Source organism: Coccomyxa subellipsoidea (genome assembly GCF_000258705.1).
Source record: "Coccomyxa subellipsoidea C-169, whole genome shotgun sequence".
NCBI lineage: Eukaryota > Viridiplantae > Chlorophyta > Trebouxiophyceae > Coccomyxaceae > Coccomyxa > Coccomyxa subellipsoidea.
The window spans coordinates 1,377,851-1,399,312 of NW_005178034.1; the positions used below are offsets into that span (position 1 = coordinate 1,377,851).

At 52.5% G+C, this 21,462-nt stretch overlaps 5 protein-coding genes across 5 annotated transcripts; 3 read left to right on the forward strand and 2 right to left on the reverse strand.

Annotated features, from left to right (window-relative positions):
• The first annotated feature begins 1,373 nt into the window (after nucleotides 1-1,373).
• On the forward strand, nucleotides 1,374-2,892 carry COCSUDRAFT_53670 (enhancer of zeste 2). Its single transcript, XM_005647306.1, has 4 exons — nucleotides 1,374-1,577; nucleotides 1,724-1,860; nucleotides 1,980-2,161; nucleotides 2,304-2,892. The coding sequence occupies exons 1-4, from the start codon at nucleotides 1,388-1,390 to the stop codon at nucleotides 2,461-2,463; spliced, it is 669 nt and encodes a 222-aa protein (XP_005647363.1). The 5' UTR covers nucleotides 1,374-1,387; the 3' UTR covers nucleotides 2,464-2,892.
• A 135-nt stretch (nucleotides 2,893-3,027) lies between these two features.
• On the reverse strand, nucleotides 3,028-6,229 carry COCSUDRAFT_53671 (ATP-dependent hsl protease ATP-binding subunit hslU; the record flags this gene model as incomplete). Its single annotated transcript, XM_005647307.1, has 12 exons — nucleotides 6,059-6,229; nucleotides 5,683-5,817; nucleotides 5,522-5,593; nucleotides 5,357-5,431; nucleotides 5,125-5,229; nucleotides 4,820-5,023; nucleotides 4,583-4,702; nucleotides 4,357-4,488; nucleotides 4,060-4,153; nucleotides 3,711-3,912; nucleotides 3,343-3,574; nucleotides 3,028-3,144 (listed from the first exon to the last, which is right to left on the reverse strand). The coding sequence occupies exons 1-12, from the start codon at nucleotides 6,104-6,106 to the stop codon at nucleotides 3,028-3,030; spliced, it is 1,536 nt and encodes a 511-aa protein (XP_005647364.1). The 5' UTR covers nucleotides 6,107-6,229.
• A 3,660-nt stretch (nucleotides 6,230-9,889) lies between these two features.
• Nucleotides 9,890-12,928, forward strand: COCSUDRAFT_16368 (hypothetical protein; the record flags this gene model as incomplete). Its single annotated transcript, XM_005647308.1, has 7 exons — nucleotides 9,890-10,006; nucleotides 10,161-10,246; nucleotides 10,488-10,572; nucleotides 10,683-10,802; nucleotides 12,175-12,207; nucleotides 12,329-12,552; nucleotides 12,745-12,928. Coding segments are annotated over 7 exons (849 nt in total), but the record flags the coding sequence as incomplete, so codon positions are not given.
• Nucleotides 12,929-14,946: 2,018 nt separating this feature from the next.
• COCSUDRAFT_53673 (Flavokinase-domain-containing protein) lies at nucleotides 14,947-17,225 on the forward strand (the record flags this gene model as incomplete). The annotated part of the gene is made up of 8 exons (XM_005647309.1): nucleotides 14,947-15,001; nucleotides 15,142-15,331; nucleotides 15,443-15,599; nucleotides 15,688-15,863; nucleotides 15,972-16,015; nucleotides 16,177-16,376; nucleotides 16,516-16,684; nucleotides 16,843-17,225. 8 exons carry the CDS (start codon nucleotides 14,947-14,949, stop codon nucleotides 17,013-17,015), a joined length of 1,164 nt encoding a protein of 387 aa, XP_005647366.1. The 3' UTR covers nucleotides 17,016-17,225.
• A 323-nt stretch (nucleotides 17,226-17,548) lies between these two features.
• Nucleotides 17,549-19,578, reverse strand: COCSUDRAFT_63953 (hypothetical protein; the record flags this gene model as incomplete). Its single annotated transcript, XM_005647310.1, has 5 exons — nucleotides 17,549-17,820; nucleotides 17,920-18,031; nucleotides 18,639-18,841; nucleotides 19,046-19,295; nucleotides 19,429-19,578. The coding sequence occupies 5 exons, from the start codon at nucleotides 19,576-19,578 to the stop codon at nucleotides 17,549-17,551; spliced, it is 987 nt and encodes a 328-aa protein (XP_005647367.1).
• Between the last annotated feature and the right edge of the window lie 1,884 nt (nucleotides 19,579-21,462).

The window sequence follows — 21,462 nt, forward strand, 5'->3', positions numbered from 1 at the left end:
CTGTTGTGACATAATTTGGTGCGCTTTCTAATCTGCTTTCTTGTGTGCGCCTGATGCAGCCCACACCACCGCTTGCCTGCTTTGAAGACCACAGCAGAGATGGTATGCGGGCCGGACTGCTGGCGGCTTGTGCACTCTGCTCCCAGCCAGCCATTTGCAGCCGGCGAGTCATCTTTACACAATCCGCATGCTCCCTTGGGCAGCCAACACCAGCAACCAACAGGACCGCAGCATGCTGAGGGTAAGTGTTCTGTGCTGGTCGCCCTGCCTGGCTGTGCAGATTCAATGCGAAGACACGCCCAGTCCTGGACGTGATTCCTTCTGCAGACCGGTCACTTGTACTGGTTAAATAACAAGAAAGCTAGAAACAAGCAGCGCAGAGACAAGCATCCAGGCATGATCTACAGGCTGGTCAGATCTCCATGGCTGTGAGCAAGTATGTCCTGGTCTGTGCAGGTGGAAATCTGCAGGAGTCCAGCTCTGTGGCAAGCGCCGGTCAGGGAAGCGGCTCGCCTCGAGACATGCTCCTAGACACACCGGCACGAGTGAGGCAGAACAGAACTCCTGTGCCTTTGGACCTTGTACTGGGCACGGCTGCATTGAGTGGCAGCGGTGAGGCTCATTTATGCATTATGACTGCTCCCCTGAAGTATTCTTGGAATTGCTGGCAAGCGTCTTGTGGAAGGATGCAGGTGACACTGAAACACAGATGATTTTGCAGGTGGACTGGAAGGTACTGTGCATGCAGCCAAGAATGGCGGGGAGCCTGGGGAAGTCGTAAGCTACTCCGGCCCTGGCACCGACTGGACTGCTTTCGAGGTATGGTACAGACCATGTGCCTGGGTGTGTTCCTGCCTGTGGGCCTAAAACAAACGCTGAACTTCACATGCTCTTATTGACTTTGCAATATATTTTGCATCTTCAATTAATGACAGGGTGTGAGGGCAATTGAATGCTTGCCGTGCAGCTGGACGCAGTACAGTACGGCAGGAACCTATACAGGGGGGATGTCTGCCGCACTGCGCGGCTCGTGGGCACACGGAAGTGCTCGGATGTGCACGCCATCATGAAGGACCTGCCGCCGTCTGCTGCAGCCGCCCCCAGCAGCCCGCCCCTGGGCCCCGCCAGGAGAGTGGGCTCCAAGCGCAAGCCAGCTGCCCCGCAGCGCCGCAAGAACGCCTCCCAGGTGATTTTCGGTTGTTCCTGGTCATTGCGTTTTGTTTTGATCAAGCCACTGACATTCCTGTGATAGCCTCACCACTCAAAAGAGACTGGTTTGGGGTGGAAACAAGTGTGCAGGCTTGCTGGAGGGTCCATCTCACCACACAAAAGCTAAGAGGAGCTGGTGCGGTGACCGCAGGTGGTCAACAAGCGTGCAAAGCACGACATGACCAAGCCTTGGCCCCTGTACACCCCATGCACCTGCACGGGCCCCTGCAATGCTGAGTGCTCCTGCGCAAAGAGTAAGAATTTCTGCGAGAAGTTCTGCGCGTGTGGCCCCACCTGCTCCATCCGCTTCGTGGGCTGCGAGTGCAAGTCTGGATGCACCACCAAAGCCTGCCCTTGCTATGCAGCTGGTGGGAGTGCGTGACACTCACCAATTCCTGTCATGAGCTGAGCTGGCATTACACTGGCAAACTGTTTCCCCAGCCAACTATAAGAAGTCTGGTAAGGAAGTGCAACAAGCGAGTGGCCTCACGTCTTTCGGCTGTCTGCACCGCAGGGCATGAGTGCGATCCGGACGTATGCACGGGCTGCACAATCGGCTGCACCTGCAACAACATGCGCCTGCGCTTCCGCCAGCACAAACGGGTGTGTATGGGCAAGTCTGCCATCGCGGGCTGGGGCAGCTTCCTCCTGGTACGCCCCGCTGCTAAAACTTGCTGCAAGCTCCCACGAAGTTGTCCATGATCAGACTGCTTGAAAGGCGATGTCCAGAGCATGATTCACTTGGCTGAAGGCAATGTTGTGTCAAGCAGGAGGGTGCCAACAAAGGGGAGCTGGTGGGGGAGTACACGGGAGAACTAGTCACGCAGACGGAAGCTGATCGGCGCGGCAAGGCGTATGACAGGGATGACAACTCCTACCTCTTCAACCTGAACGAGGCATGGGTCATCGATGCACGCCGCCAGGGCAACAAGCTTCGATTTGCAAATCACAGGTACTTCAACCAATCTTCCTCACCGTCAATTTTGCCTTGGAGCTGCCTAGGACGATCCCTGATGGCAGTTTTTGGCAAGAAAACTGTGTTGCTGTTGCTACAGCCGATGCTGTCCTCACATTGATACCTCTGTTGCATGCAGCATTGACCCAAACTGCGCTGCCAAGATCCTGATGGTGGATGGGGATCACCGTGTGGGCATCTTTGCATGCAAGGACATCGAACCAGGCACAGAACTGTTCTATGACTACTGCTACTCGAAGGACCAAGCCCCAATCTGGGCTTTGCTACTGACCAAGTGACAGGGTCAGGATGCAAATTCGGTTGAAGGCAATGATCTCTTGGTGGTTTCTGTGGACACCCTCACTGCTTAAACATTGCGGTGTTCACATATATCTTTTTATACTTAATTCCTTAATCACGCAAGCCCCAGAAGCTGGACTGTTCAAATACCGGCCATGGTGGATGCGAAATAGAGAGCAAAGCTTCATCGGTCTGTGAGACACCTCTCACATGGTGGCCTTGAGTAAACCTCTCAATAGGCTGGCTCCGAAGTTTCTGATGACCGAGTCTGTTGCTTTATGTAATGTATTATACTTATTAGCTTATGCAGCTGTAGTGTGACATATTCACCTCCGACGGGGATACGGCCGCTGGCGTGGCAAAGCCACATTGTCTGCATTTCTGAAGATCTGCCCTGATTTCTACATCGTTGTAAAATGGTAAGTCACAGCTGGAGTCTGGGAAGGTGGGATCATAGGCACATTTAGTCAATAATAAAAAGCCCTTGATATGCACCAGATAGTTTACATCAGCAATTTGTACAAGGGAACCGGCGCGCTGGCCGCATGTTGATACAGCCAACCCTACAGGATATACTTTGAAAGGTCCTTTTTCTTGAGCAAATCTCCAAGCGCATCAGAGATATGCTGCTCTGTCACCGTGTAGGTGTACCTCTCCCCTCGATCAATCGCATCCTTTGCCTGCAACAGAACCGATACTCAGCTTGTTCCGCAGTATTTGCATGATCTGTTCACAGGACAGCAATCCGAAGCGCAGCTAGCATTTGGGATCAACACTCACAGTCATGCGCACGCGTACGCTCCTCAGAGACGGGTACAGATACAAATGCTCCATTTGGGCGCGTTGTTGCCCAGCATGGATGCAGGGATGCGCGTCACCTGCTCAGGTGCAGAGAAGGAGATGTCTTCCAAGATGCGCTCGAGGATGGTGTGGAGGCGGCGGGCGCCAATGTTGTCCACAAGAGTGTTGACCTCCTCTGCAACCTTGGAGATTTGCCTGATGGCTGCATCAGTGAAGATGAGCTCCACGCCCTCTGTGGCAATCAGGGCCTGCTGCTGCTTGATCATGTTGTGCTCTGGCTCCGTCAAAATCCTGAAGAAATCATTTGCCCTGCACCAGCCCAAACTTATCAGTCCTGTAGCTTCATCAATCTCTGGTTTCTTGCACACCGCTCAGAAACACAATTGATACATGGTGGGGTCATGAAGCGAGACGGCAGTCAGGGCAGTTGCAGGGAGCTGCGCACGTGAGGCCCTTGAGCTCGACGCGGATGGGCAGGCGGCCCTGCAGCTCTGCCAACATGTCGCTGGGCTTGCACTGGTGGAAGGCGCCAGAGCATATGAAGAGGATGTAGTCTGTGCTGACGTTGCCGTACTTGGTGCTGACCTGGCTGCCCTCTATGATTGGCAACAGGTCACGCTGCACACCCTCACTGCTGGCATCCGCACCTGTCACAGACGGTAATGCACTGTCAGAAGATGCATCTAAGTGAATAGAATAGCAGTGTCCAGACAAAACCAACAATGCCACACTGTGGATTAGCTGTAGTCAGAAGCACACAAACACAGGAGAGGTTAAGAAAAACATTAATATACCGTAACGCAGGTCCTGGTTGACCACAATCTTGTCGATCTCATCGATGAAGACGATGCCATCCTGCTCCACTGCCTGAATTGCCTCTCGCTGGACCTGTCATGCAGGTGTCACATCACCATCAGTTGGCTGCTGCAATCTTCTGTCAATCAAACCTTCTCAACAACAAGTCTGTGAAATTGCACATGCTGGCGATGCTGCACATGAGTACTGTGACAACAAACCGTGATAAGGACAACTTACTAATGGCTTGAACATGCTGAAAGCATCTAGGCAACATGGAGGGACCAAGGACTCACAGCATCGTCACTGATGAGCCGCTCAGACACCATGTCCTCAATGATAGGCCGCGCCTCAGACACTTTCATCTCTCGCTTCTCTCCGCTGTTCTTCCGCGAAGCAATGACCCTGTCCAGGCGGCTGAGCATCTCCTGTTGTTGCAAAAATTGATGGTAAGGCCCCACGATCCTCTACTTACTTTTCTGCTGCACATTGAGCACCCCCAGTTGAGAAGGGCGCTGTCACCTGCAAAGCCTGCCCGCCAGGTCCATCCATGTTTGTGACGCTGACTCGTGACCCCGGGATGTCAACTGTGATTTTGCGCTCATCTAGCTGTCCCTCCTGATACAATGCCCTGAAAGACTCCTGCAATACACAAGCAACAAGACGACGTGCTGGTCAATCCTAGGAGCCTCTGCACAATGGGTGGATGCTCCATGAAAGTTTGGCATGCGCAACAGCAAAGCATCAAAGGAGCCTTACCCTTGTCGTGTTGGGCCCGTTCTCGCTGACGGGGCCCACAAGGCAGTCAAGGATCTTGTCTTCCACGGCCCTTGAAATATCTGCCCTCAGCTGCCTTTTCATCTTGGCTCTCGTTGAGATGATGGCTGCGTCCACCAAATCCCTGACAATCTGGTCTACATCGCGCCCATGGAACCCAACCTCTGTGAACTTTGTGGCCTCGACCTGTGAGGAAAGCAGCGTTCAAGTCAATGCAAAGCAGACTGCAACATATTAGAATTTCTTGAAAATCTGGGCATTGAGATCCTTGTTGGAAAGGGCCCAACCTTGACAAATGGTGCATCAGCCAGTTTTGCAAGCCGGCGTGCAATCTCGGTCTTGCCACACCCTGTTGGACCGATCATGAGGATGTTCTTGGGGACGATCTCTTCCTGCAGCAGCCCCACCAGTCAGTAACCCCTTGTCATAGATTTACCATTTAGCAGCTTGGACACAGATTTGATGGACTTTCATTGAAGTCAATCAGGGGCGAAGACAGAGAGCTGAGCACAGCAGCACCTTCATGGGGCTGGCAATCTGCCTGCGCCGCCACCTGTTGCGCAAGGCATTTGCAACAGCTCGCTTGGCATCCGCCTGCATCAAATACCCTTCAGCGCTGTTCGTTTTGTGGGAAACTTGGCCGTGGCATGGCAAGTACAAGCAGCAAAGGCGGTGGTGCATCACCTGCCCAACTATGTACCGATCCAAGCGGTCAACAACTTGCTTGGGAGTCAGGTCTGCATCAAACTCATCGTCCTGGGGGTGACAGTCTCAGGTCAGCTCAAAAGCAGGCAGCACGAGAGCTCGCAGACTCCACTCATGTACGAGCTCTATATTCTACATACCTCATCAAGAAGATGCTGCTCTGAGGCAAAAGGAAGAGCAGGGGCTGTCTCAGAATTTACTGCGCCCTCTGTCTGAAAAAATCTGCTGCAGGCCAGAGGGCTGGCTCTGGAAATTGTTGCTTGCTGTGAACACGCCTGAAAGATACGAAAAGCATTTAGGCTAGAATTTGCGGAGCAGAACATGTGTTTATTTTATCAAAGTGGATAAGGACTGTTGATCGGTGTCAAGGAATTTTGCTAACAACAGTAAGTTCTTATACACCTTTAAGACTTTAGGCATGACCAAATCTATTACTCCACAGCAGAAGCTGCTGTCCCTTAGGACCGCTTGTAATGTTGGTAAGTTCCAGGTTTCTGAAGGACAAGAGGTGATTACCAAGGCTGATGTGCTCCTGGCAGTCCTCAAGAGGCTCAGCAGCATCATGGGACTCCTGAGGATTGAACGGATGTATACTGAAAATGCAGGAGACACTAGATGACTTGCATGTCTGGCACGCTATCACTTCCAGGACCTTGGCCAGAAGCGATTCAATAATGACAAATCGAGTTTTATAAGGGAATTTGCTGTGCAATCATACTGGGCTTGATCGTCTCGGAAGCGCAGAGCTTATTTGGTGGGGTCAGCCTGCCACGCTGGCGTGTCTTCAGATCAGACCTAGGGAGCCTTTTGATTCCAGCACCGTCTTGCATGCCACCATGGGAGAGACTCCTAGGAGTACACACCTCCAACTGGACTCAGCTTGCTATACTTCTTCCCCTTTGCTCCCTTAAGTAAATTATGCCGCACACCGTTGACTCAACGCCATGTCATGCATTCAATGCATTCAAGTTGATGGTACCGTACCATGGGTGACCCCCGGTGGACCCACTCGCATTCAAAGAATTGGCAGATGCTCATCCAGGCAGTCATGAAATATTGATCAATATTAAGCAGAAACACAATATCCTGCGGAGAAATGTGAGTGGTGGCACTTTATGAATAAGCCAAATCATGTACAAGACCTGCCACCATTTCGTTGTGTTGACTCTCAAGCTTAAACAAGCGATAACAGAGCATCACATACTTTTGAAACACTGGCAATATACATTGATAACTCAGGGCTGATAGGGCGTATTAACAGAGCTGGTCAAATTGACTGCCTCTGCAGCAGCAGACCTCAAAATACACACCGACAGAAACAACGGCATCCCATCTTCCAAGCCATTCTTGGAAGAAGTCTTGACCAGTCCTTGCTCGTGAAGGAGCCCGGCAGAGAAGTCCTTTTGGACTTAATACAGTATACTGCATGGCCCCACGGTACTGCACAATGTGTCTGCCTTACGACACTGCACCAATCAATATACACTGAAGATCAGCAAAAATACAGCACCTACATCCTCTCTGAAACTTGCGGAAACAGCACATCTCCTCAAGTCCTCCACAGACCTTCACAGAAGGTTGCTTTCACCATTCCAAGAACCGTTCAGCGACTGGACGCTATTTCCAATGTCACCTCACTTGACTCAGCGCTTCATCAAGCAATCATGTATCACTTTCCCAAGATCTCTCGTACCAGTCCACACTCTCTCCAGGTTGTTCAAAAATTTTGCCCAATACTCACTGAGGAACAGCTCGAAAGAATTTGCACTGCTTAAATGCGCTGCTCAGTCACGCTGCCTTTTCTGGAAGGCAAACTTATGCAATGATGCAAACCCCACTCCATGCAACATCAAGCATGCTGCTGCAGGTGCACTCAGATCCCCAGTTGCCCTCCATAGCATCCCCAAAAAAGTGACCTCAAATGCAGCCATCAATGCGGCAACATTGCCAGCCATCTGCTGTCGGTGCACCCAATTTGCCGCCTCAACCTGCACACCCAGCCAAACGTCTCCAACCAGAAAGCTGGTGCGATCTTGGGGTAAGGATGACATTCTCAAACACAAGTCTTTACATCAAAGACAGGGAGATTGCTGCGCTGAGAGAGCCTGACCTTGAAAGCTCGAGCCATGCGCTCGGAATCATCCTGGCGTCCGGACGTACTGACTGCCGTCAATCGATAATACCTGTCCGCGTTCCTGACAGCAGCATCAACAGCCTGCACAAGCATATGCATACTTTAGTGTTCATCATTCAATGCTCAAACAAGAAGCTCACGAGCCCAACAGTTGCAGGTTGTGCATGTGCTTGGCTTCCTGAGCTTGGGTTTTAAGAAGGTACTCACTAGTGGTGGTGCTGTGTCCACAGGAAAATAAACTTCCGACTACGGGAGACCGCACAGGTGCGCACCTCGTACTCTTCGCCAGAGATGCCGTGCTCCAGGTAGCGCGCAAGAGCTGCAAGGCTGGCTGTGGTGATCAGGGCCAGCGCCGCCGGCAGATTGTATGGGACATTGACGCCGGCGTCACGCAGGTACTCAGCGTATGTGCCAAGCGACAGTGTCAGGGCTCCCTGAGCAGCTGGCAGCAGCATCAACAGAGTAGGCAGCGCCTCCGCCATCATCACAATTGCAACCTGCAAGTCACATTAGCGGCTTCACACCAGGAGCCATAAATCTGCGTCATGTTCATGCAGTCAGACTAGCCCCTGCAGGCCAATCGCACACTGTTCATGACTGGGTATTCACAAAGCCCACACCTGTAGGCCAGACATCCTCTCCAGCAGCGGTTTGAGAACATCAGCCTCCCTCTCCTGCATGTCCTGCAGGGCGGGAAAGGAGCGCCGTGCAGCCTCCGACCATGTGCCTGCCTTCAAGGCCGCCAGGGGCAGGCTTGCCAACAAGCCCAGTCCTGCTGCTTGGCCGCTCTCCAGTGAGAGGTGCGCTCCACCTGAGACCCGCCGAAAAGACACATTTCGATAAGAGCAATTCTTGTTGAGAGCAGGTCGAGTTGAAGCACAATTTTCCCAAAATGAATGAATACACAAAGTTGAATTTCCATGCATAACGATGGAAGTATAACCACACCTGTGGGGCTGCTCCCAGATAGCCAGCACACAAACAAAGCTCCCCCACAGATGACACTGCCAGACAGTAGTGCCAGTAACAGCTTGGACTCTGGTGGCTCTGACAATAGGATGTCCTCCAACATCTCTTGCTCTCCGTCCCTGGCCACGTTCACCCAAACATGTCAGCGCCAAACCCCGCAGCGCCCACGTCCAGCACCGACAAGCTGCTGGAACTCCGAGCAGAATTCTGAATACAAACTAGCGATACGGCCGTGGCGCGCATGCTGTCCGCGCAAGCAGAGCACTTTGCAGATCTGTACGAACAACCCTCGAGATATTCTTCCCCAAGCCTCGAGGTTTCCCGGGGCCTGGCAAGGGCACGGTTGCACCGGATCCTGCATCCGTCGGATCGCAGAGCCACCATGACTCACCCTTGGACGCGATTGATGAGGGAGTGAAGCCTGAGCCTTGCAGCTGTCTCCATGTCAGGGAGCCTCTTGCTAACAGCTGTCTCTCCGTGCTCGCAGCGGGGCATTGCCCGGCTTATGCAGCGCTGCGCAAGCCGCTTTCGGGCAGGTAGACCCCCAAAGCTTGCTCTGCTGGGTAGGGCACCAGCCCTGGGAAGAAAGGAAGCCCTGCCACTGAAGCAGGCATCCTCAACGGCAGCGACAGCGCTTGGGCAATGGGGCACTGCCATGCTTGCACTCACTGTGCGACTGCAAGGACTTGTTCGGTATCGCGAAGGAGAGTAAACTTTCACGCATGTTGGCTTGGCTTCAGGGCGTGTCCTTTCACGAGGAGAGCCTGGTTTGGCTTTCTATCGTTACGATATATTTAGTCAGCCCATGTGGCTCGTGCCATGTGAAGGCTGACTGGCCACTGACTCAGCCTGGTGAGAAAGCACAAACAATGGCCTTTCCTCACAACAAAACTTCCTGAGCTCCAAATGTACAGTTGCTGACAACAATGATGGCTGTATGTTCGCAGCGAGGCATGCTCCACCGCCCTGTGCAGCGGCAGCTGGCAGGAGCAGCAATGCCAAGGTTTTGCCTCAATACTCGTGGCAGGTTGCAGATTGGGCGCACCTGGGACAGCTGTGCACGCCTGGCCCGGCGCCGGGGCACACCTGCTGTCAGCGCTCAGAAACAAACTAATGGAGCCACCGTTCGAGCTGTCAAGCGGGAGAGCAAGGTACCGATTCGAGGACCGACCTTGTCACAGAGTTTTTGAGGGAATCTTGTACAGTGACAAGGACTGAAAGGCTTGCGCGGGGTGCAGGCTCAGGACGATCCCACACCTTTCTTTGAGCCTCTGCTGCGCTCTTTCCTGCTGGGACTCAGCGCGGGCGCTCTCTTTGAGTCGGCGCACGTAGCACTGAAGGTGCGAGCTGGAGATGGTGACGTCGTTTTGACTTTGAATGGGAAGCTGGTTCTGGGCCTCTGCTGTTGGCCTATCGGCACTACTTTGGTGCTTGATCAAGCAGTGCGTGCTTCTGAAAGATTCTGACGGGGACGCTCTTGATTGTGAGCTGCAGTTCTTCGGACTCATGGGCGAGGTGGGCGTTCACCAGGTGTCAGACGTGCTGCCTTCCGTCACCGAGCGTTTCGCACCGTTGTTCCTTGGAGATCACGTCGTCGCACTGTGCGTTTTCTCTACCCCCCGAAGAGAGTAGTCCATCGGACTAGGAAAGTTGGGTTAGTGTCGTGTGCTGCAGATCAGCCGTTAACGCCACCGTTGGCCCATCTGTTATCGCCGTGCAATTTTACCGAGGTCGGAGGGGTGCACAGGTGCCATTTGTGGCAGTGTGACTGCTCTTCCTTGGATTTCGCGCGGAAAGCGTTGTTTTTGGCGCGCGTTTTGACCTTGTTGGTGGGATGTGCAGGGGCAGTTGGCTGCTGTTCTACATCATCGAGGCAGTGGCGGTGTACAGCGTCTTGAACAAGTATCCCAACGATGCTGAGGCCGCGGTGCGTTCCCGGGGTTGTTGAAACGCTATCTTCCGGTTTCGGCTTGCTCAGCTAATGCTCAGAAGCTCTGGTAACGTGTACTAGTTCTCAATTTTAGATATCCTGCGCAGGCGCGTGCTGTGGGGAAGCTCGTAACGCTGCCCAAGAAGATGCTACCCATGCGCCTGCAGCTCGTCAAGCAGTTGCTGCTGAAGGGCCCCAACAGCTTGCGGCCAGCAGCTGCCACTGCTGTGGCAGAGCGCCCCATCACCATGACCATGCCGTTCCCGTGCGTCCCACTCATGCTGACTGCTCTTGTCAAGCCGTAAACCCTCTTGACTGTCCTCCACCTTTCTGTTCTGTATCTTGATAGAGCTGAGAAGGTTTCCTTTCCTTGTCCATGCAGGTCAGCCACGACCGTTGCTCCGCCAAGACCAACAGTGCCCAAGCGTCTGCCCCCAGCACCGCAGCAGGAGCGCCCCGCTGCTCCAAAGGTCGAGCCAGAGGCTGAGCCGAGCAGCACAGGCGGCTCTCTGGCAGAGCAGCGGCTGAAGAAGGGACTGCGCCCTGGCCAGCTCGACACCGACATCAGTTTGATCGGCCACCGCATGCGCGAGCTGGCAGGGCGCCGCTCCTACCTGCGCAACTTCTGGTATGCAGCGGGTGAGTTGCACCAGGCCCGCTCTTGACAGAATTGCAAGAGCTTACATGCATGTTGGTGAACTCGCGGCGCGTGTCATCTGTGCCAATGTTCACTGTGCTGTGTCACAGGCATCTCAGAGAATGTCAAGGAGAAGCCAGTGGGCGTGGAGATTCTGGGCGAGAAGGTGGTGTTGTTCCGTGACGGCACCGGCACAATCCGCTGCATCAACGATGTGTGCCCCCACCGAGGAGCCCCGCTCCACCAGGGCTGGGTGGCAGAGGTGGCTGGCCACGACTGCGTGGTTTGCCCCTACCATGGCTGGGCCTTTGATGCAGAGGGCATCCTGCGCGACGTGCCTGCGGCTGAGACCAGTGAGGCCTGGCCGCACAAGCCCCTGGTTGACTCGTACCCTGTTGAGGAGAAGGTGAATCAACTGGGCTTTTCCACAAACTACACTGCAAATCCCGTCAATCAGACTCCACATGTTCTTGCATATTCAGTGGCAATGCAGCGTTTGCTGTGGACTGATTTTGGGTGTGCCTCCGTTTGCAGGGTGGCTTCATCTGGCTCTTTTACGGATCCAAGTCGCTGCCAAAGGACGAGCGGCCCCCCATTCCCATTGTGGATGAGCTGGAGGACCCCTCCTGGAAGCCAGTGTACGGGGAGATTGAGTTTGAATGCAACCACTGGAGCGTCTTCGAGAATGCCATCGACATGGCGCATATCCACTACCTGCACAACGACACATTCGGCAACCAGGTTTGGCCTGCTTCCCTTTTCCACAACCGCTGCTTGTTGCAAAATTCATCTGTGCACTGATTGTCTCTGATGCTTTTATCTGCACAATTGGTAGCATTATGACGTAACAGCCATGCCAATAATGCTCTTGCACCTTGCTGCAGGGCCAGCCGCAGATCAGGGGCATGACATGTTCCACTGATGCTTACGGAGTTCACGCTGACTTCCGCCTGCACAATAAGCCCGTGAATGCCATGTGGGAGTTCTCGAAGGTAGTTACCCGCCCTCTCTGCTTTTCAATGCCATGTGTACTCAGATGCCCTTGTACTTGCACCACTGGGCCGTAGTGCTGCGGATATTTTCACTTGTTTTATGATTATTTTTGGCATGGCACAGGTCCCTGAGGTGCACGTGACTGCGCAAGCGCTGCTGCCGAGCACGAGTGTGATCGCTTTCACTTTGGGCAACGGCCTGTCCTTCACCACCTTTGTCAACACGGTGCCCATCAACGAGAATCGCACCATCAACCGCTTCGCCCTCATCCGGAAACTCTCCCTCGACAAGCTGGGCATCTTCAACATGGACGCCTGGGACAGATTTGCGCGCCAGGCCATGATCAGGTGCGCCTGCCATCTTATTCTCCATGTATGCACCTGCTAAATTTGAATGCAATGCATGCTTCTGCTATACAAATCACCATCCGCATATTCTGCTGTGCAGTCCATTCAGCAGCAGCCCTTGTCGACTATGCTTACTATTTATGCTGCTTTCTGAGAAGGTCCTTAGGAGTCATGCAAGTCATGTGAATGCAGGATCCTGTCAGAGGACAAGGCCATGGTGGAGCAGCTGCGACCAGACATGCTGGCACGCGAGATCAGCGTCAAAGCAGATCTGCCCCAGATCGCATTCCGCAAGCTGCGCCAGGAGTACATCGACATGGGCTACGGCAGTCTTCCGGAGGCCACCAACGAGAGCCGCTTCCGCTCCGACCAATAAGTGTATCCTCAACAGGGCATGTATCAGTAGACAGGCACTTGTTGAAGAAGTGTGTGATATAGGTGGAGATTGCAAACGCCTTGATCAGGGAGGCTCCAATGAGCAAATCCAGTCATGGCCAGGTATAGAAGAGCCCGTCCCCTGCCAGTGCTGGTGGATGTGGGGCGAAGTCAAGTTGGTGGCAGAGAAATCGAGAATTGGAAGTGTACGATATCACCTGTACTTATTTTGAGAGATGGGAGGGCAAGTGCGCCCTGGGGTGAGATGTTGCTATTGTGAGATTGCCCTCTCCAGCTGTACTCTATCTGCTGGCATGTATAATAATCTGTTTGCGAGGATTTGGACAAGAGAATGGTTCAGGCGCTGATCAGCAAGGTGGCCACGAAGATCTGGCAGAGCTGCTAAAAGTACTAGGAATCCTCCTGCTGTATTCCATGCACGAGTTCCCCTTAGTCGGGGGAGGAGATGGCCTGTACTTCGTACAAGACAGCCAAACGCACCCATATAAAACCAGGTTGTTTTGTATATAGAGCGGTTAGATAGACTTGCTGTAGACCAGCACTGTCTGAAGAGAAATTCTGTGTTCAATGAGTGCTTGTCTCTTGGGCACAATGTGCCGCCTTCTGGAAGCGGCCCATCTTAGGTAGCAAACTTGAGGTCAGGCGCTTGCCCATCTTGGGCCTTTCCTGTACATTGATGTTCAAAAACGGATGCTCCTGTAACATGCCTTGCAATGTGAGGGTGTAGGTGTGCCTTATGCTGCGGGTCAAAATCAAGACAGGGGTTGACTTAGGATGGCTGAGAGGTCTTAAGGCCCCTCGCTGAACACAGAGCACTCACTTTGAGGGGCTCTGTTGCCCGCACATTGCAGGGAAGTAAGATTGGCCTTTCCTGGTTTCTTTTCGCCTAATATTCTTGTGTGCAGGAGCACACCCGGCCGTCTGCACTTTGCAGTGAGAACGCATGCTTGGTCAGTTTGCACGATTGCAATAAGTTGCCTGTGGCTGTAGGATTTGATACTAGCTTGGAGGTCATCCTGCATGGCTGTATCCTCGTCTGTTGTGGGAATCATTGATCAGGATGGCATGATCTAGGAGTTAGGCAGATCTCGAGGTGTTTTGAGGTGTATCTCTGTATTTCTCCTCCAAGCTGGATGCTGGTTTTAATGTTGCATGCTGCCACAGCTGTCTGCACTGGTTGGAATTGGTTGCTTCAATGCAAGTGAGTCACTGTTACATCATGTTGTGAACCATGTAACATTTCATTTCATTGTTGGCCCGGGAAATGGCTTCATTTCAATGATCACATGTGCAAGCGTCAAGCATGCCCGGCTCGTCTGCAGCGCATTGGAGAGGGAGCTTTTGGGTGCAAATCACCATAGGTACAGCAACCAACACTGAGCATGATGATGATCATTGAGCACTGTGCTCATACTTTGATTGGAGCCCACCTCGGCGACTTGGAGATGCACAGTGCATTGCAATATTGTTTGCAAAATTAATTGTGGTGTCAACACCACATGCATGGCCATGTTGGCCCAGGCCTGCAGGGCCATTTGTCTAGCATCATGATGCCATGCCCATGGTGTGATCTGCCGGATCAATAGTGTTTTGCACATGCACGTGGAATATGCGATGTCAACAACTTAATCCTGGGAAATGGCTCCCTTCTACACACAGACACCAAGTTGCCCCAGCAACTTTAGGCACATGGGTGCACGTGCGGAGAGAAGCGTTCCTCCAACTCGAGTAGGAAGAAATGGCACTTCAGAGCGGTGCTTTCGCAAAAATATACTCTTTAAACTCCCCTGATATGACAGCTTAGGCAGACGTCTTTCTTGATCAGCCTGAGCATCAGGTAATACCTGTGTTTGCAGCAAAGCTTTTGCTTGCAGAATAGGTAGTGATGTGACTAAGTCGACCGCAGACGTCCAGAATTTCGACATTGACGATCGTACGTAACTGGCCAAGCAAGAGGTTGGTGATCAGTCAAAATCTGGAGGGTTGTGATCCAGTGAGATGGACACTGTGAAAGCGGTTATTTTGGACTTGGACGGTACACTCCTCGACACAGGTGCCTCCCTTTTGTTTGTGATGCGGCATCTTTCGAGCATGCTTTCATCCCTGAAGCGCTGCTTCCACCCCTATCGCATCCAAGGTTAATCAGCTAGCTGCCTAGTACACTGACCCACTCCGTCATCCTGGTTTGCACAGAAAGCTTGGTATTGGAAGTAGCTCGTTCAGTCTTGGAGAAGCATGGCCAAAAGCTTACTGCAGCAGTCCAGAAAGCTGCAATTGGGCGCAAACCCATTGACGCTTGGCAGGCCACTATAGATCTGCTGGACATGCAGAACATCACCGCTCAACAATTGTTTGACGAGAGCGAGCCGTTTCTGAAGACAAGGTAGAGATTCGAGCGCTCTACTGCAGAGACAGGACCCTTTCCTTTCCAAACCCTTTCCAGCAGACTTCCATTTTTCCATGCCAAATGCAAGGCTAGATTGTGCTGGTGCAGGTGGCAAGATGCTCGGCTGATGCCGGGAGCCGCAAGGCTGCTGTGGCACCTGCACAGCCATGGAATACCCCTTGCTCTGGCAACCAGTACACCGCGCGCAACGTACGAAAGAAAAATGTCGGGGAAGGCAGCACAGGCTCTCACTGCTGTCTTCCAGGTAGATCTCGTCAACAGACTGGTACATGCAATGAAGATTACCACTGCTCATGTTCCTGAGAGAGCTGTTGGAAACTTGACCTGCGCAGACCACAAAGTGCGGTGATGAGGTGGAGCACGGCAAGCCGGCGCCGGACTGCTTCCGAGCCACGGCGCAGAAGATGGGCGTGGCCCCGGAGCAGTGCCTGGTGATCGAGGACGCTCCCAGCGGCGTGCAGGCGTCCAGCGCGGCCGGCATGCGCGTGGTGGTTGTGCCCAGCATCAGGTGCACTAGATCTTACTCTGAGTTGACATGCATGGACCTATATGTTGTGTTGCATGCTCCTCTGAAATTACATCGTATTTCTTCAATGCTTGGGACTCCAATTTGCAGGGACCTGGACGCATACCCCAAGCCTGACCCCGGCTGCACATCAGGTGCCCCCGCCCTCACATGTGCTTGTGATTGATGCATTTTATGCCTTGGAAAGGTATAAATGGCGCTGAACACTTGCACGCATATGCACAGGATGGTCAATTGATGGAGGAAGATGGAGCTTTCCACTGTTTTGAATTGTGCGGCTGTTCTGTGCTTTCAGGCTGTATCGCCATCCTTCCGTCGCTCTTTGATTTCCGGCCAGAGACTTACGGGCTTCCACCCTTTGATGACTTCATTTGCGGCGAGGTGGTCCCCATACAGCCGCCTTGGCTCATCAAAGGCACCGTTGTGAAGGGCTTTGGGCGCGGCTCTCGCGAGCTTGGCATTCCCACTGCCAATCTGGACAGCGAGTCACTTCAGGTCCGCCATTTTGATCCCAGAGGCTGCCACCTTGTTTGTTTGTGTGTATGTAATGATGATCTGGAATACTATTTCCAGGAGTGCTGCATTCTTAAGTGCAGCCGCCCTGCCTTTCACAGTTTTGATTGGTGACGTGCAGGGCGCTCTTTCAGAGGCAGTATCAGGTGTCTACTGCGGCTGGGCTAGCATCGGCAACTCTGCCACAGTCTACAAGACCGCCATGAGTATTGGCTGGAATCCCTTCTACAAGAACAAGCAGAAGACAGCAGAGCCTTGGCTGCTTCATGACTTTGACAAAGACTTCTATGGTGAGCACTGCTTTGCACGTTCTGTCGGAGACGCCTATGTGCACCGCCTATTCCTCTGTCCTTTTATATTTTTGTGGTCTGAAGAATGCTTCAGCTGTTGCTTGGATCAGGCTTTAAATATATATCTTGCTGAACCGACAGATGCATTGTTGCTACAGGAGAGGAATTGAGAGTTCTCGTGACAGGCTATATTCGGCCTGAAGCAAACTTTGAGTCTTTGGAGGCCCTCATAGCTCGCATTCACAAAGATGCAGACGTGACGCGAGAAGCTTTAGAACAAGAGCAGATGGCGTGCCTGACTACAGATCCCTTTTTGCAGCCTGTTGTTTGAGAATTTGATCAAAGTCTTCGCCAGATACTGCACTATTCAACCAAAATATTGCAAGTTTTTCAGGATGCAGTCAAGTCACGTGTACACATGCGCCACATGATTATTGTTGCTTTTCAAAGCGTAGCATTCAGTTTTCAAAGCGTAGCATTCAGTGCTTACACAGTGTACTGCTGCTACACAGTACTCTGCAGTCGATGTAATCTGCAGTCATAGAGGCCCTTCTGATCAAGTCATGAAACAATCTACCGCAAGTGTGCATATCAACAGGTTGCAAATTCACCTGTTTAATGTAATGAGTACAACCAGCTTTGCTTATCATCCAAAATTTTTGCATAACCTTGCAGTCACAATCGCAAATGATGGCAGTTTGAGTCCGCATGAAACACGGCACTTAGTATATACACACACCACTCTCGACACACTCCAGGGATCCAGATCTGCCAAAACAGCAGCTCTGCTCACCTTCTACATGTCACTGCAGACAACAAGACAGAAATGTTCAGCATGCACCCTGCTTACATGGGAGTGTTATGCTAGTCTAAGTTGCCATCTGGATCTTCACAGTCCAATTCAGCAGCCTCCAGCTGTGGCGCTCTCACCCTACCGCTGTCGAATACAACCGAGTACTGTGCAGCTAGCTGCCGGCCAATGTTGCTGATCATGGGCATGACAGAATGAGCAAATGCTAGGCGGCCTGAGGGAGTTGCAGCCATGCCCAAAGCCGTGTGAGGTGAGATCTGAGGACCGTCATCTTCGCTGGATGCACCCTCAGCCGCCCATGACATGTCTTCGCTGCCATACTGGCCTACGCAGACATGCATGCATCAGGTGCAAGCTTGTGCGCACATGTGAAGGAAGGGCTGACAAAACCTGTCAAAATAATAAAGACGAAATTGAGAGTCACCTGAAGACCTTGGGGACAATGCATGTGCAGGGGGTGTATTGCTGCCGGCAAAGGCTGAGTTCTGGATGAGTCTATCCTGCAAGTCCTCATTGCTCTGCTCCATTTTTGTGACCTGCACATGGCAACAGGCTTTGACAAGTTACATACCAGGTTGAAGGCAGGCGAAGCTGAACTTGGACAGCCCATGGAAAGGCATGTACCATCAGAATCCTCAGCAGCACTCATCACCTGCTCTCCACGTGACCATGAGGGAAATCGGCCAGTTGCCCTCCTCTTCACAGGAACTTCCTGCGCCGAGTCTGCCCGCAGTATTGCCTGGTCCGGGCTTGAACGACTGTCGTTCACAGGAGCACTATATGCAGGCCCTCTGGGCTGAGAGGAAAGTGCAGCAACATGTGTTGTAGCAGGCTGGGCGCCCCATGAGTCCCTGGCAGAGTCCTCTGTTCTGCCCGGGGTGTTTGGCCCAAAACTGGTGGTCTTCCTCAAATCTGCTATACCCAAGAGCTCCGCTGCTGTGCAAGCTTGAGAACCCTGACAAGCACCCCATGCATTTACAAATTAGCCCAGAGCCCAGTTCCACATTTTGGATAAGGCAAATTGGATGCGCAGAAGATGCAATGATGAACACAGTGCCTTAAACTTGTGTCCTGGACTGCAGAGGCTCACGCGTGTCGACAAGCACACTACGGGTTGACAAGGGGTGAGGCATGCATCTGCACCTCCAATGGGGGACGAGTCAACGGGGATGGCGGATTGAGAGAGGCAGGGGCCGATGCAGACACTGCCTGATCTTTGCTGCTGCTGCTGTTGCGGCTCATGCCTTTCTTGCTGCCAAACCCCACAGGCCAGCACCCAGCTGCTGTCCCTACTGCAGAGGAGCGGGACCGATGCAGCAGGCTCTCCCTCAATGCCTCCTGCCCGCCTGTGACAGCAATGTCTGGCCCTTCAGGAAGGTATCACCCAGCATTGTTCGATGTCCTTCAATCGAGGTTGATCCTGCCATTTTCAACTTACAGGCATTGTGTGAGCGCACATGGGCATCACACACAGCGGACGTGACACAGTTCAGGCTCTTGAAGCCTTTTGTGCAGTGAAGGCAACAAAGCAATGAAGATCAGGGCCACACCTGATGAGGATGCCGCAAGGAGTGCATCGTCAGGATCGCTGAGGACTTCAACAACCCTTTCAAGGGCCTGCCTCGCTCTGCGGTCACGGCACAGCTCGAGTTCCAAGTTCAGATACATGAGCCGCGCCCTCTGCAGCTGCGCGCTGCGACGCACTTCTGCCTCGGCGGCATCCAGCCTCGCATGCAGGGCCTTCAGAGACTGCTTTTGCTCTGCACATCTCAGGTCCAGCTGCTCAGACATGCCCTCCACCTGCACAGTGAAACAGATTGTCAATTGATATATTGTCAATCCCACAAGCAACTCGCTCACCCACATGCACAGATTCTGACAAAATATGCAAGAGGCATGTCTGGATTTTTGCGAGCTGAGATCATGCCTGCACAAGAGCAGCCGCCAGGTGGGCAACTCGATCTTCCAGGCCGCTTTTGGCAATCTCCAGGTACCACTTGTCAGACTGGGTTTCTTTGAGCTGAGCGTTCAGCCAAGCGTTCTCATCCTCAAGGCTGCCCGCCTCTGCAATCAGACGCCCCATTTGCGCTTCCAGGTTGCTAGTGCGCCTGCCTAGTTCTGTCTCCGAGAATCTATCATGTTCGTGACATTGCCCGACATTCTGCAGCACTGCAAATGTCAGGCATTCCTGAATGCGCACACCACATAGTTGTCAGTATTTAGCTTGCCGCTTGCTCGCACCAGAACATTCTTTGACAAATGTTTTTTTGTCACAATGTCATGATGTCGCACTGCTTCATGCTTCCAATGACCCAATGTCAAGCAACTTGCCTGCTGAGGGGCGCAGAACCCGGCTGCCAGACGATTCTCCCTTTCCCAAATGCCTTCCGGCCTGACCGACGCAGAGTTTGCAGCCGCTGCACAAGTGCACTGCCGTAATGACTGACCAGATTCCAGAGCTGTTGGCAATTGGTGCCCTGGGCTGCAGAAGCCTTCTCCAATACGATCAATCCTCCTGTGAGCTTCCTCTCCCAGTGCAAATGCATTGCATTTGTCGACATCCATGGCTGCGATGCTTGTGTCACCAGTTTCATGTCTACTTAGATCATTGGTGCCAATTTGCGCAGCAGCCATGCCTTCATCACTGAGCTGCCCGGCTGAGGCTGGTCTGCCGGTAAGTATGGAAGGGAGCCCATTGAGAGCCATCGCACAGCCTCTGATTTATGGAAAGCTCTGCCACACTGTCAACACCGCCCAGCCACATTTACTGCGTCTGGCCTGCCGTCCATGCATGCGCCTTGAATCTTGGTGATGAGGTCTTGGATGTTCGCGCCGGCTTGCCCGATTATAATCCAGTCTTAAAAAGCCAGGGAGATTGGATCACTTCTTTAATCGGCCGAAAGCAGACGTCCTCACAGATCTGCAGTCAGCTGTTCCCAGTTAACAGTTGTAACGTCTGATCCCTAGACAACACTTGGCATGTTACGTAAACCATTACATGCCTCAGCGTATTTGAAGCAGGGGCAATAATTGATCGTTAAAAACTGCAGGTTGACAAAGCAACCAATCCCACCTGAAACCGCTGCGCCAGGTGCTGCCCCAATACCACTTCTATGATCAGCACTTTGTTACTACATCTATATCAGTCTGGAGGCTGCACAAATCTTGATCGCGACGCCACAGCTATTGTCAGACCCGAACGAGGCTGGACATTCGCCTCAGGATCCTCCACTCCGAAACTACCAAAGTCTTTCAGGAAGCAATGTTCACCTTCCAAGTACTTTACGACCTTACTAAAAGTGAATCAATGTGCTCAATCGAGCAATTCATCGTCAGATCTCAGATCGAAGAAGACCGTTATCGGAGAGCGTAGGGAACGCCCCTGAACATGTTGCAACTACTGAACTGGGAATGCATGTGATTTACAACAAGGATCACAGTTCCACTGAGTGGCACGCTCTGCTTGAAATACCAAATCCTCTTTCAGATAGTTCTGTCGATAAGATTGTACTTGGCGACGGCGATTGTATTGATGGTTACCTTCACGAACTGGAGTAGCGTTTTGATCACTCGTCTTGAGCCTCATATATAGGCAAAGCTTTGGGAAGTGTAAAATCCGCGTAAGATATATCACACATATTTCGAAATTTTCTTCAAGGTCTTCAAGTAGGTTAAGATTTGATCAAAAGAAAGCAGGGTGGCAGTAGATGAATGCTGAAGTTGCCCATGCATACCGAGAAAGGAAGCGTGAAGCAGAGCCGCTTGGGGAAGATGCTTACCAACTACGTGCTCTTCAGCACTTGAAGCTAAAGACTGTCGTGAAGGTTGGTTGCCGATCTGATGAAATAGAAACTCCACGAAACAGCAGGAGTCCCTCCCTTTGAACTATGCAATGCAGATGCGATTGTTGGATGATGCCGGTATTCTCGGGTCAGTTCTCAAACATGGATGCAATGTGGCAATTTAC